The sequence below is a fragment of the Betta splendens genome, chromosome 13, assembly GCF_900634795.4.
Source record: "Betta splendens chromosome 13, fBetSpl5.4, whole genome shotgun sequence".
Taxonomy (NCBI): domain Eukaryota; kingdom Metazoa; phylum Chordata; class Actinopteri; order Anabantiformes; family Osphronemidae; genus Betta; species Betta splendens.
The window spans coordinates 14,668,351-14,680,556 of record NC_040893.2 but is presented as its reverse complement, the minus strand read 5'-3'; the positions used below and the strand labels follow the sequence as shown (position 1 = coordinate 14,680,556).

The 12,206-nt window shown below is 42.3% G+C and overlaps 1 protein-coding gene across 1 annotated transcript; it reads right to left on the bottom strand.

Moving 5' to 3' along the window:
- Positions 1–4,401: 4,401 nt before the first annotated feature.
- On the bottom strand, positions 4,402–10,644 carry si:ch211-11n16.2 (zinc finger FYVE domain-containing protein 1). The gene is made up of 12 exons (XM_029170864.3): positions 10,398–10,644; positions 9,221–9,502; positions 8,619–8,841; positions 8,278–8,495; positions 8,054–8,160; positions 7,315–7,423; positions 7,107–7,204; positions 6,865–6,982; positions 6,451–6,621; positions 6,142–6,334; positions 5,925–6,023; positions 4,402–5,792 (listed from the first exon to the last, which is right to left on the bottom strand). The coding sequence occupies exons 1-12, from the start codon at positions 10,512–10,514 to the stop codon at positions 5,560–5,562; spliced, it is 1,968 nt and encodes a 655-aa protein (XP_029026697.1). The 5' UTR covers positions 10,515–10,644; the 3' UTR covers positions 4,402–5,559.
- Positions 10,645–12,206: the final 1,562 nt, after the last annotated feature.

Genomic DNA, 12,206 nt, shown 5'->3' with positions numbered 1-12,206 from the left:
CACACGTGCATGTTTTATAGCTGTTTACTTTATAGCTGTTTAGAGATCACTTAACAACGGACTAAATTAAGCTCTTTAATGTTTTACTTTTTATAAACCTGATGGACTTTTAGGGACATACGTATGTGAAACACAATGAAGGCTCATTAGTTTAATTTGATACTAGACTCAATTTTGCCTCTTAAGTTTGCCATAACTGGGAAACTTAATTAAAATGAAAGCTTAAAACAGTTAAATGAAATAATAATAATTTCAGTTACTCGATATCTAGACCATGTAACATTCAGTCAAAAACTGAAAAAAACCTATTTGTTATCTTTGGTGGTCTCTTTTATTGGCTGTACTCTGTCCCGGCTCTGTGACGTACTGGTCTCCAACCGGAGCTGTTCTCCAGTCAGCCAGACTGAGCTGTGCTGCCGCTGCTGTAGCTCAGGTCACTAATGGAACGAGACAGGGCCTCTTTTCTTCTTAAGGGGCCGTGAGAAACCAGCAGAATTCGCGCTTGCGCATGCACGGACACACACACACACACACACACACACACACACACACACACACACACACACACACACACACACACACACACACACACACACACACACACACACACGTAGCAGTAACTCTCACCCAGCCATTGTCTTGTCTGATCTGAGAACAGAGTCAGTGAGTGTGTGTTTCTGAGAAGTCAAGGAGGGAAGCAGAGCCCTGGAGGTGCAGCAACACTGCAGTTGTGAAGCTGGAAGCGTCATTGTTTCTCCAGTTGTTGCTGTCATTATTTCATGTAGCTCGATCTGTGCTTTTATTTTTTGATTACAGCTTTTCATTACAGCTGCTTTGGCACAATTGCTGATGGTAAACCGATTCCAAAACCACAGTCTGCAGCTTTCAAACCCTTTGTTAAACGTCCTCTGCAGGTTGCTTTGGCCCAGGATTCAAATGAATAATACAGTAAGTAGAAATATATATAAATGATCCAGTGGTTCATATTCAAACTGGATTCAAGTCTGATTTAACACGTTCGTCAACAGTTTATGTAGAATACAAAAGACAAAAGTCATAACTAGGGATTGAAATTGAAGTGCACAGTTATTGTGATCACACAATAGAATTTCATTGTTGTGTATGGTTATTGTGCAGTGGTACTACACAAAGACATAGACACTGCTATGAGACATAGGCAGAGATTCTTGAGTGTGTGGATAGACATGTTATTCTGATCTCTCTCTCTCTCTCTCTCTCTCTCTCTCTGCATCGCTGTGTACTGTAAATGTGTATGTAATTAAGAAGCGATGGAAAGAAAAGATTTGGCAGCATTGTATGTGTATGTGTGTGTGTGCGTGCGTGTGCATCTGTCTGTGCGATGGCAGCGCCTGATAGCGGTTTGAAGGCAGACACAGTGATGGTGTCTGCGTAATGGGCTGTGCCTCGATGTTTGTCAGCCGCGGATAATGCATTCATGCTATACACACTCACACACACATTCATCCTTATCACTAAAACGCACAAACTCTAGATGCTGCATTGCCGTATCGGTCTTTCATCATATCAGACCTGTTTTCATAACTCCTTCTAATACACACGCACACATGCATATAGCTGCTGGTCTGCAAATTACAATGGCTATAATGTGACCTTGCCGTTCTTGGAGCGAAGAGGAAGTAATTACATTGATTAATTACATGTCTTTGCTATCGATTAGCGCGGCAGCGTGCCTATTGTTAAGCACACAGCTGGTTCCCATGTCACGGCACTAATATAAATGTGAGGGAGGACGCTGAGTGCGGGAGTGATGCGTATTAATGCATGCGCCAAGTAAACAGGACGTGGGCTGAGTCTCCACATGGCTGTCACACGTGTGTGTGTGTGTGTGTGTGTGTGTGTAGAGCATCAACACTTGGTCCTCAGGGTGCGACGCAACCTCCAATGCCAAGGCAAGAGCGTGCGCGCGCGCGCGCACACACACACACACACACACACACACACACACACACACACACACACACACACACACACACACACACACACACACACACACACACAGAGGCCTCCATCTGCACACAGATTTTACTGTGGCTGCTCCTGGCATTTCTGGAAGGCAAACATTTGGCACCATTTCTGTCCCTCATGTCACTGTAGAATCGATGCACAATTAGAAATCCCATCATCAGCGACATGTCCCCCCTGTATGACTGTACGGCTGCAGCCTGATTTCGGCATGTTTATTTAACATGGTTGGACATATTTAGGTTTAAAGAATACAATATTTGTTCAGGTGAAGCTGACAGATGGTTGATTACGCCTTGTGTGTTTTGCCATCAATGTAATTGCCGACATATCCGTCTCTGCCTTCAACTGCAGTCCTCTCACACACACACACACACACACACACACACACACACACACACACACACACACACACACACACACACACACACACACACACACACACACACACACACACACAGACCCAGTGTCAGCTCCTATCACCCCCCGCCAGCAGCTGTCATTTATCAGCGCTGGGTGCCAGAGACGGCACAGCCAAACTGTCCTCACTCGGCCATTGTTTGCGCTCCTCAAATCATCCAAGCGATGATGCAAATCATCTATTTACTGTGCCACTGAACCAGAGGGGGCTTTCCTCCACACTGTTTGATATAAAACAAAAAAGTGAAGGAGACAGAGGTGACGAGGCTTGGAAATGAAGTCAGCCTTTTCATTGGGGTGCTTAGTCACGAGCTTAATCATTCATGCGCTCTCGGTTTGGCATCGTGAGCTTGACAGATTAGCAATAGTACGAGTAAATACTGTAATATTTATGTGTTCTCTTATCGTGCTTCACAGCGAGGCTCTCAGTGCTCTGCTCTGTTACGGTCAAATACTGTGATGCACCTCTATATCACTATGTTGATGATGTATTATACCTATAAAACGCAAACATAAATACCATTACATATAGATCCCATCACCTCTGTCCAATAAGAAATGACTCATGTACTGGTTTTGGCCTGGACACACTGCTCCGACCCCCTGGTCGTTAACAGTTGTCAAACAAACTCTTTAGAGAGGATGCAGACGTCTGACTTTAAAATAGGACAGCGTCAGTAAAATCCCCAGCTAGTCCTCACCCAGGACATTTAGCAGTAGGTGGTCTCATGTAAAATTTACAGTGGCGCAGCTGTGGTATTTCTGCTCATCTAGCGCCTCCCGGTGTAGAACTGGAGCATCACACTATGAACCTAATAACCCACGATGCGCTGCTTCACGTTCAGTAGAAGTCAGTGGTTCAGCTCTGGGTTCATTTAGGGTTAAACTGCACATGTGGTTGCAGTATTACCAATATCCATTCACTGTCTTCACATAATCTATGAATTATTAGTATTCAGGCATGAATTAATATATATATAATCTAAAAGCTGCTCTAAAAGTTGCAGCACGATTTGTAACATAGCTGTTTATTTTTGTGATTTAATATAAAAATAGACAAAGTCAAACAACTCAATTATACTATTGAATATTAAGTAAAGCATTCATGACCCACTGCACCACAAACATGAACAATATCTTCCTATTACATTAAAGTAGCTGAAATCTCTTTCTATAACCTTTACACTAAATTAATTTGGTTAGTTTGAAATTATTTTCATTTTATTGACAGGCTTATTAACATGGTAGAAGGCAGAACTAAGGTAGAAGTCCTATTGTCTCCATGTGAACAGTAGAGTTTAACTGTGAGGCTAAAATCTAGTTAGTGTTGTATAATTGGTTTGTGAAGGAAACAAGCCCCCGTCCATGGAAATTTGTCAGTAATGCATTAGTACGTTGACCTTCAGATAACCTTCAACTGGAGAGAAAGAAAGGAACGCCTCTGCAAGGATGCACCCGTCACCCATTAATAGTAAAAGGCAACATTATTGGCGACTGTGACAAATTTGTTGGTGCGTACAAGCGGATCAGGGTAATAGTGTGATGAAGCAACTCTTAGGTAAGAGGACTGTTAAATAAGAAAAACACACACACACACCATCTGCTGCACACGCTCATGAGCTGTTAGACAAAGCCCACAGACAGATGGTAGTGCTAACGGTAGTTTTACTATAGAAGACAGAAAGAGAAGATGCTCACCTGTAACAACTTATCATAAAATGGTTTATGATTACACAAATAACCTATTAGGGAAGGTTTGACCCCAAGATGCATAGAATTAAGTTTCTTTAAATATTATGCAACTGTTTCTTAGATTTTATTTCACTTCCTTTTGTAAATATAAACCTAAAGCTACCATTTTAAAAACCTTGTTGTTAGGCTTGTGCTTTAAAAGTTAACATTTCATGTGTGGGGCTGGCTGGGGCGTGGCAGAGCACTGAGAGGAAGTCTGGACTGAGTGGATGCATTTCAAGTCTCTTCATTCCACTAGCTTTATTATGACATTGGATTTCCCATCATGCTCTACTATCATATTGCAGAGCTGCTGATTGTATCTCTGCAGGTTGAAAATATAAAAAAAGAAAAACCATTGTTAAGGAGGTGAATGAGCAGAGAAGGTTGTTTATGCTATATCCCAGCTGCATTTTAATTAAAAACTAATGAAAAAAAAGGAAAAAGATAAAGTGTGTGAAACTTTCAATAGTTTAAATGGAATTTGTTATTCCTAGACAGCCTCAAATTTTACACAAACAAATTCCCTTTGAAATAAGGTATGTTTCTACCAGTGTGTTTTTATCTGCATTTTTCACTGCAGGTGATTTATTAGGAGCACTTTTAAAATATAATAACGATATCCAGTCTAAAAGTATTTATAATATTAACAACTGTACCCACCTTGTATGATAATCTCAGAAAGAAAGGATCTACATCAGTACACTGGTAGATCCATATTATATGGTATATCCATACAGTGGAATGTCTGTAAAGTCATAACATAGTACTAAATTGCATTTGTCTGTAAGCAGGCACAAAAAAGCTCTTCACTCTTTGTAGATGAATCTCCATAAACAAAGCTTAGGGGCTGCAGAAATGGGAGTCAGGTTTTCCATTAAGGCACATGCTGCTGTAGCTCGTGTTTCTACACTCTGCCCTGAGTGATGTACACAAGATTCTATTTTCCCCTTCAAAGATCAAGAAATGCTAAGACTGAGTTCTACCAAGTCAACGAGTGATAGATCAGTGGAACATTACCAGGGCGATAAAACTAGCTCTCAGATTTTCTGGAACCCTTTCAAAACTCAAATTTACATAAAATGAGACCAGGCGTCTAGATCTGCTCAGTGTTCCTGTTGAATCTCCCTTGTTTTGCTCTATTTGATCAGCTTAAACTTAGGCTGCTGACACAAAATCAGTTGCTTATAGAAGGCTTACAGGTAGAGTGCAGATCCACTTAACAACACATGGAGATCACTATCTGAGCAGCTTGTTATGTCACAAAGCCGATTCCAGGGTTGCCATTTCTTGCTGTTAAGTCCTGTTTCACTGCAGTACCAATGTCAGGATCCACAAAATGTTTGAGGATCATCTGAGGAACACAAAGTGCACTTTTTTCAAAAGTTCTCCTGATAGGAACAGTCACAGACTGTCTTTGCTCGCGTAGCAGCTGTCACACACTCTAACAGGGTGGTCCCAGCCTCGAGAGGGCACAGGTTTGATGTGTGCAGAACAGGGGCCGCACACGCCCTGTCCACAGGCCCTGCAGTGGTGTTTGGACATGACTGGGATGAAGGTTTTGGAGCACACGTGACACTGGGTGATGTCATGGTCTGGCACCCAGTAGTCCGGTCGTGCCACATCCTTCACAAAACCTGGAGGGAACCGACATTACACAATTTAAGGAATGGTCAGAACATGAACATGTATATGAACCTGTACACAGTGGTATGTAAGTTCCAGACTTTAACATTTGCAGAATGGCGGATGAATGAAGCAGCACTCACACAGAGGGTAGTCCACCACTGTGGTGACCATGTCCAGTGTAGACTGAGCCACCTCCGTCACTCTGCGAGCAATGAGGCCCCGAGGTTCCAGTTTGCACACTATAGAACAAAAATGCATGAAAATGATGCAGTTTTAAACTAAAGTATGTAAAGAGCATTTAGATAAAAAAAGAAGAGGGGCTTGATTATGATCCACTAACTAGGAACATGTGCGTACCCTCGCTGTTGGTGTCGGTCGGCCCTCCCTGTCGGTAACAGACCTTACACACTCTAACAGGACCACTGCCCCAGCCCCTTTCTGGTACCGGCATCCTGTGGCTGGAGCACGGATGACAGAAACCTTCACCACAAGACCTACAGTGATGTTTTCTCTCCGCTTCTTCAAAAACCTTCTGACAGCCATGACAGGTCTGAGGCGGACAAGGAGGCAACGATGAAAGAATGCAATTAAACATTATTAATGCAGAATAAATGGTACTTTTTGCTATTTTTGTTGCGTGTCTGAGCTCCTGTTCTTCCTACTCACAATAATCTCTGTGTTGGGTCTCCAGTAGGGTGGCGCCACCTGATCAGTGAGCCAAGCAGTGACAGCTTTGGTGGGGCCAGTGCTGTACTCAGACACCGACTGGATGACGAAGTTCATCCCATCCAAGACCCTCTGGGCAGCGTTCTGGTGAGTGGTCAGGAATGTGTCCGACTGAAAGAAAAGAAGGGGGTGAGAAACGATCTGGAAAAGTAAGTGGTTAAATATAGATTATATAGTTATTTGTGGAACCTCAGTTTAGAAGGTCTGGACATAATGTTATTACAAATTACTCTTTACTACTATTACAGGGAATATATTTATCTCTAATGACTATGGAAGTTTAAAGTGTGTAAACGTCTGTGTAAATACTGTGCTGGTTAGAAAACGAGTATAAAAAACGTCTGGAGCACTCACCCCTTCCCAGACGTGCTTGACCTCAGATCGCACCACGCCGCTCTCAGGGTCCTGGTTTCCCATCCAGTACTGTCTACTGCGGTAAATTACACCACAGCTATTGCACTCCAACACATAACTGAGGGAGGGCAGGGTAGGAAGTCAGGTTAAAAGTCAGCCAGCATGAGATGAGTGGCTAAAAGGCAAATAAATGTATGTGTTTGTGTGTATGTGTATGTGTGTGTGTGTGTGTATTCACCTACCCTGACCAAGCATACTTGGCCAGCCCAAACCACGGGTTGTCATTGGAAGCTGACGTCTTGGGTACAACAATCACCTCTCTGCCTCCTTCATAGCACCTCTGCAAAAACATCACTCATAGCAGACTATCCTCGCATTTAACAATTGATAAACTACAAACACCGGAACAGATTATGATACGACGAACCTCGTATCAGAATCCAGTATTACCTTACAGATGAGGACTTTGTTGTTGAACTGGTGGGAATACTGACACAGCCCATCTGCCATGTGAGGGACCCTGTCTCTTAAATGGTTCATTCCATTTTTACAGCGAATGCTGGAAGTTAGACAGAAAAACAAAACAAACACACAAAGGTCAGTCAGGCATGTTTTATAGCTATTAATCCAGGACTATATCACATCTCTCGTCCTAACATTCCAAAATGAGGAATACAAATGGTGGGGACTTTCATTTCATCATCCAAAAAACAAGGAAAAGACATCAGGTTTTATCGGTCCCAATGGTGGGGAGAGTTGATATCTAAGAGCAACTACAACATTTCCAGATAAATTCCTATTGTAATTCAGCCAGGAATGTCTGAAAGATTTCTTCATGTTCCCACCTGGAAATTAAAGCCTTTAACAGCTGTATGAAGACTCAGAATAACACAAATGTTCCTCTCAACATTATTTGTTTTCCTACATTTTTTAAACGTTTTAAATAAACACATAAATACAAAATACTCCATTAATGCCAAGATTTGACCATCAGGAGTGAGACGAGTTAAGAGTGAGGTACAAAACCTTTCGGAGAGTATAAAAAGTGATTTGGAAATTAAATAAAATGAATATTTTATAAAAAGATCACAATCTTTAAATAAGTAATACAGAACAGTTTAGCTTCAGCTCAATTTGTAGAAAGGAAAACAGCTGAAGAGTGAGTAGCTGCTGAAAACAGTTGACTTACTTGCAGCTGAGACAGACAGAGGAGCATGTGAAGTACTCGTCAGGGAAAAACGAGTACATGGTCATTTTGTCGTCTGAGAGTTCCCCACAGAAACGCTCGCTAAGGGCCTGGAGTTATGAAAAGATTCAAAATTAGGGTTGAGGTTAAGTGCAACTAAATCTAGGTACCTTAAAAGATAAGAAAAAAATCTCAACATGGCATTTATTTAACAGACCACTTCTTACTTCAATGGCATGAAACACAATCCCAGGTTGGCGAGGAGAACGTGTGTGAGTGTTCTTCACTTGATGCTTGACAGTTTCGAGCAGCCTATTGTAGTCAGTTGGAGGTGTGATGGTCTGGGTGCCCACATATTGCACAGAGCTGAAGGCTTCTGTACCCAGGCTCAGGTCATGAAATCGCTTCTGGAGCAATGTGTCCGCATGACCAGCCACCTTAGAGTCTACAATAGAAAAGATTTAGATACAAATATACACTGAAATAATAGTAACAATAACAACAACAATAACAATGTACTTATTATTAATAACACAGTATGTCATTTAATACATTTCTGTTCCCTAACCTTGGCCGAGCAACTGAGTGTGTGTTGTCTCTTGGAAAACAATGACAGCAGGCCCAAGAGAAGACAGGGGCACATCCAGACCACAGCGACTGGAGAGCGCTCTGAGCTCTGGGGTAAAATGTTTCAGGTAGGCCCCTGAGGCATTACTCAGGAAGTGGAACATGTCGTTGTGAAGGCGTTCGGCTCGTGTGCGATAGACTACTATATCAGACACTGCCAGCACCTGGAGAGAGAAGAGCAGGTGTACAAAGAAATAAGACACCGCTAGTATGTATATGAATGTCAAACTGCAAAGAAGAAATGAGAAGGTGGCAGAAACCAACTAATTTAAAACAAGATCACATCTTGAACCTCTGTGTTCATACTGTACTGGGACCTGAAGCAACACTGAGCTGAGACCAAAAACTAGGCATCTAAAGATACTTTATAGCAATATATAGCAAGATCGTGTTCCCAGAAAAACACTAGAGTAAGTCAGAGAGCACAACACTCCACTTTAAGAAAACCAGGTCATTTCAAGGGGCGCCACTCAATCTCTAAAGGTGTGATCTGCCGGCAACGAGTTAATTTCAATACAATTGAGCAGTCGACAGAAAAATTACCTTCAGCAGCAGTCGCATCCTCTGGTTCTGACTGGAAGCAGCTCCCAAAAGACCCTCAGTATCCAGAGCAACCAAGCTAAGGTTGGGGTCGTAGGCGGCCCACACACCCACAGTACAGGAGCTGGGGGACTTGGAAGTGTAGAAAACAGTCTCACCATTGAAGAGGATGTGGTTGAGGGTGTGGGACTTGCCATCACCAGTGTTGCCAAAGATGGAGAGAACCTTGACGCCTGACACGTCCCCGCAGCCAAGTCTTTCAACAAACTCAGACTCGGTACGGATCTGATGAGAAAGTGAGGACAACAAGTTCATATATAATTAAGTACAAAAAAGATGAATTGCTAGACTGTCTTAACATCATTTTCTTCCGCATTGATGTCACTGAATGAAGAAAATTTAATAATGATGTGTAATTCCTTTTTCCACGGTAAGAACCTTTAAATATAAAATAAACTTATTTATTTAAAGTTAAATAAACTTTAAGGATGAACAGAAAACTAGATTAAAATGTGAAATACGGAATACTGTATTATTTATTCAGTTCGCCCTTCCACTAAGTTCTCACACCAAGATAATAACAGTGATATATAAACAAAGAAAAAAAATGAAACCTATATGAGCCTCGTCAGCGCGTCTTCCTTAACAAAGTTCCACTAAGACCACTTTAGTCATGTCAAAACAAATGATTGTGTTTATGTCCGAGGTTGCACCGTCGAGCACGAAAACCATTATCGGCTGCAGTTTGTACAGCTGTAACGACAATATGACTTCCTCCCCGCGGATCAGCTGGGCTGCATGACTCACCAGGGATTTTCCCCATGGGAAACGCATTCGCTGCTCAGCCTCGCTCAGATTTAGTTTATACGTTTTTGGGGATTAATGAGTCCTTGATAGCGAAAACACGTGATTAGCCTATTAGCAATTTACACGGCGTTACGGCTTTAAGACTTGCTGTTAACAGTCACATTAGCAAACATGCCCGATTTGTTATATATTCTGACTTCGAGCTAACGCCAGGTGTCTTTAAGATTGGCTAGACTCAGGTTTCAACGGTGTCACCGTTAGTATCGGTTGCTACGGTTATTATAGGGTCTTCTTCATGCTGCCTTCCTTAGCCTAGCCTAGCATTTAATTGTTAGCAGTTAGCGTTAGCTCACGTTAGCCATCGTAACTTTACCTGCAGGTTTTCATCTTGATCCACCAGCAGAAAGCTTCGGCCAAGGTCCGGACGCTCCTCGGGCTTCAATGGGCTGATTGAAATCTTCTCCATTTCCTTCATCAATATTTCGGACATCGTTGTTCAATTACTTAGAGTTCGTTTGTAGCCACAAAAAGAAAAATGAAAGTTGGAGCAACATGACTCCGCTCGGTACGTCAATCAAAACAACAGCGCGTGGACTGCTGACGCTGCAGGAGGGGCTACAGGGCACGTAGCCAGTGACGTAAGACGCATTCTGCATTTGGTTGTTACGCCCCGGCTGACGCATTACCACCACCGTGTGGTCGAGTACAGTATGACACCTTGCCTGTTATCCATAGAACTTCTGAGGTGAGTGAACAAATAATAAACTATAAAATTAAACTAGATTCCGTTCTTTTTACATGCATCAGTTTGCTATGCAGTAGATTTTAAATCCTAAAATAATGACGCTAAACCAACAAAATTAAAGTCCAAGTATTTGTTCCACTACATAAAGCTGAAAATTAGGCTGTTTTACAACTGCAGCTAATTCCTAAGCGCAGCAGTAGATGCAAAAATTTAAATTTCCTTTTAATGGCAATGAGAGTTTCATCAGAGCAGTAGTGCCATGTTAGAGCAGCTTGCTAATGTTCATTAAATATTTGTTAGCACAGATCTATAAATATCACATGTCACTGAATGGCTTTAGAGCGGCGCCACTGCTGCTAACATGACATGGAGAGCTAAATTCCAGAACCAGTGTCTGAGAGTCCTGGCTAGGCTCCGTCCGACCTTCCTTCCTTTAGTTCTTCCTTCCTCCCACCTCAAATGGTCAAAAGATTCCATTTGGAGGCAGTTCAAAGAAACGCCAAGAGTTAAACCGGAGTTTGTATAGGACAGCATGTTCTTCTGGGTGTAAAATAATAGGCCTTGTGAGGTGGGTTCGTTAAAGGATACAGGAAATGAACAAATGAGCAAGCACAGAAAGATAGCAGATGGGAAGGAATTAAGGAAGGAATGAATCAAGGGTGGAGGAGTAAAGGGTTTGGAGAGGGTCCCAGCCTTTCTCTGGGCTCAACCATGAGAGACAAATGTCTGAAAGAATCAATTATAGGCCTACTCCCAACCCATCGCCCCTGATTAATGAATAATTAAAGCTGCTCAGTGCAGAGCTATCTAGCATAGATAATATAAGATTAACTGAGGGTCTACCAACATGCCACCACTAATTTGAGGTTATGCAGACAAAGCATATCTTAAGTTGCCCTAAAACAGAGAGTACTCACTGGTTACGGAGGGGTAATGGACTGTGATATGCTAATATTCCCAACACATTGGTGACCACTATAATATGCAAATTTAGTTATTTTTTTTATTTTTGTTCTTTTTTTGGTTATTTCTGATAAGCACTGGGGTGACGTTTAACCTGATTGTTGACTATCCGGTCTAACAGTGTGTACATATGTATAAGATTGTGCAAGGAAAAATATTCATCAGCCTTCATTGAGAAATGTATCCATCAAGTTCCCGGTGTTATAATGAGATGACATTTTGGGGGGTGGGGTGGGGGGTGGGGGGGGGCAGTTCAGTTTGAAACCTGCCATCATCACCATTATCCAGACATAGCAACAGTATCTGCACAGCAGATACTGGCATCCTCAAGCTGACAGCCCAACCTTGACACAACTGTAGATATTTATTTTTTAAAAAAATGGGGATCTGGGGGACAGCTTTGCCCTTACAAGACCGAGGCGGGACTGCGGGCCACTTAAACCGCTTCCCCCGCTGGTACTTGTAGTGCCCTCG

What these genes read in the sequence shown, in the direction of transcription:
- si:ch211-11n16.2 (XM_029170864.3), bottom strand. Translation starts at nt 10,514, where the DNA reads ATGTCCGAAATATTGATGAAGGAAATGGAGAAGATTTCAATCAGCCCA. An exon ending in TCAAGCACGTCTGGGAAGGG is followed by an intron (nt 6,622 to 6,864) that starts GTGAGTGCTCCA and finishes CTTTTCTTTCAG; the next exon opens with TCGGACACATTCCTGACCAC. An exon ending in GACCGACACCAACAGCGAGG is followed by an intron (nt 6,024 to 6,141) that starts GTACGCACATGT and finishes TTTGTTCTATAG; the next exon opens with TGTGCAAACTGGAACCTCGG.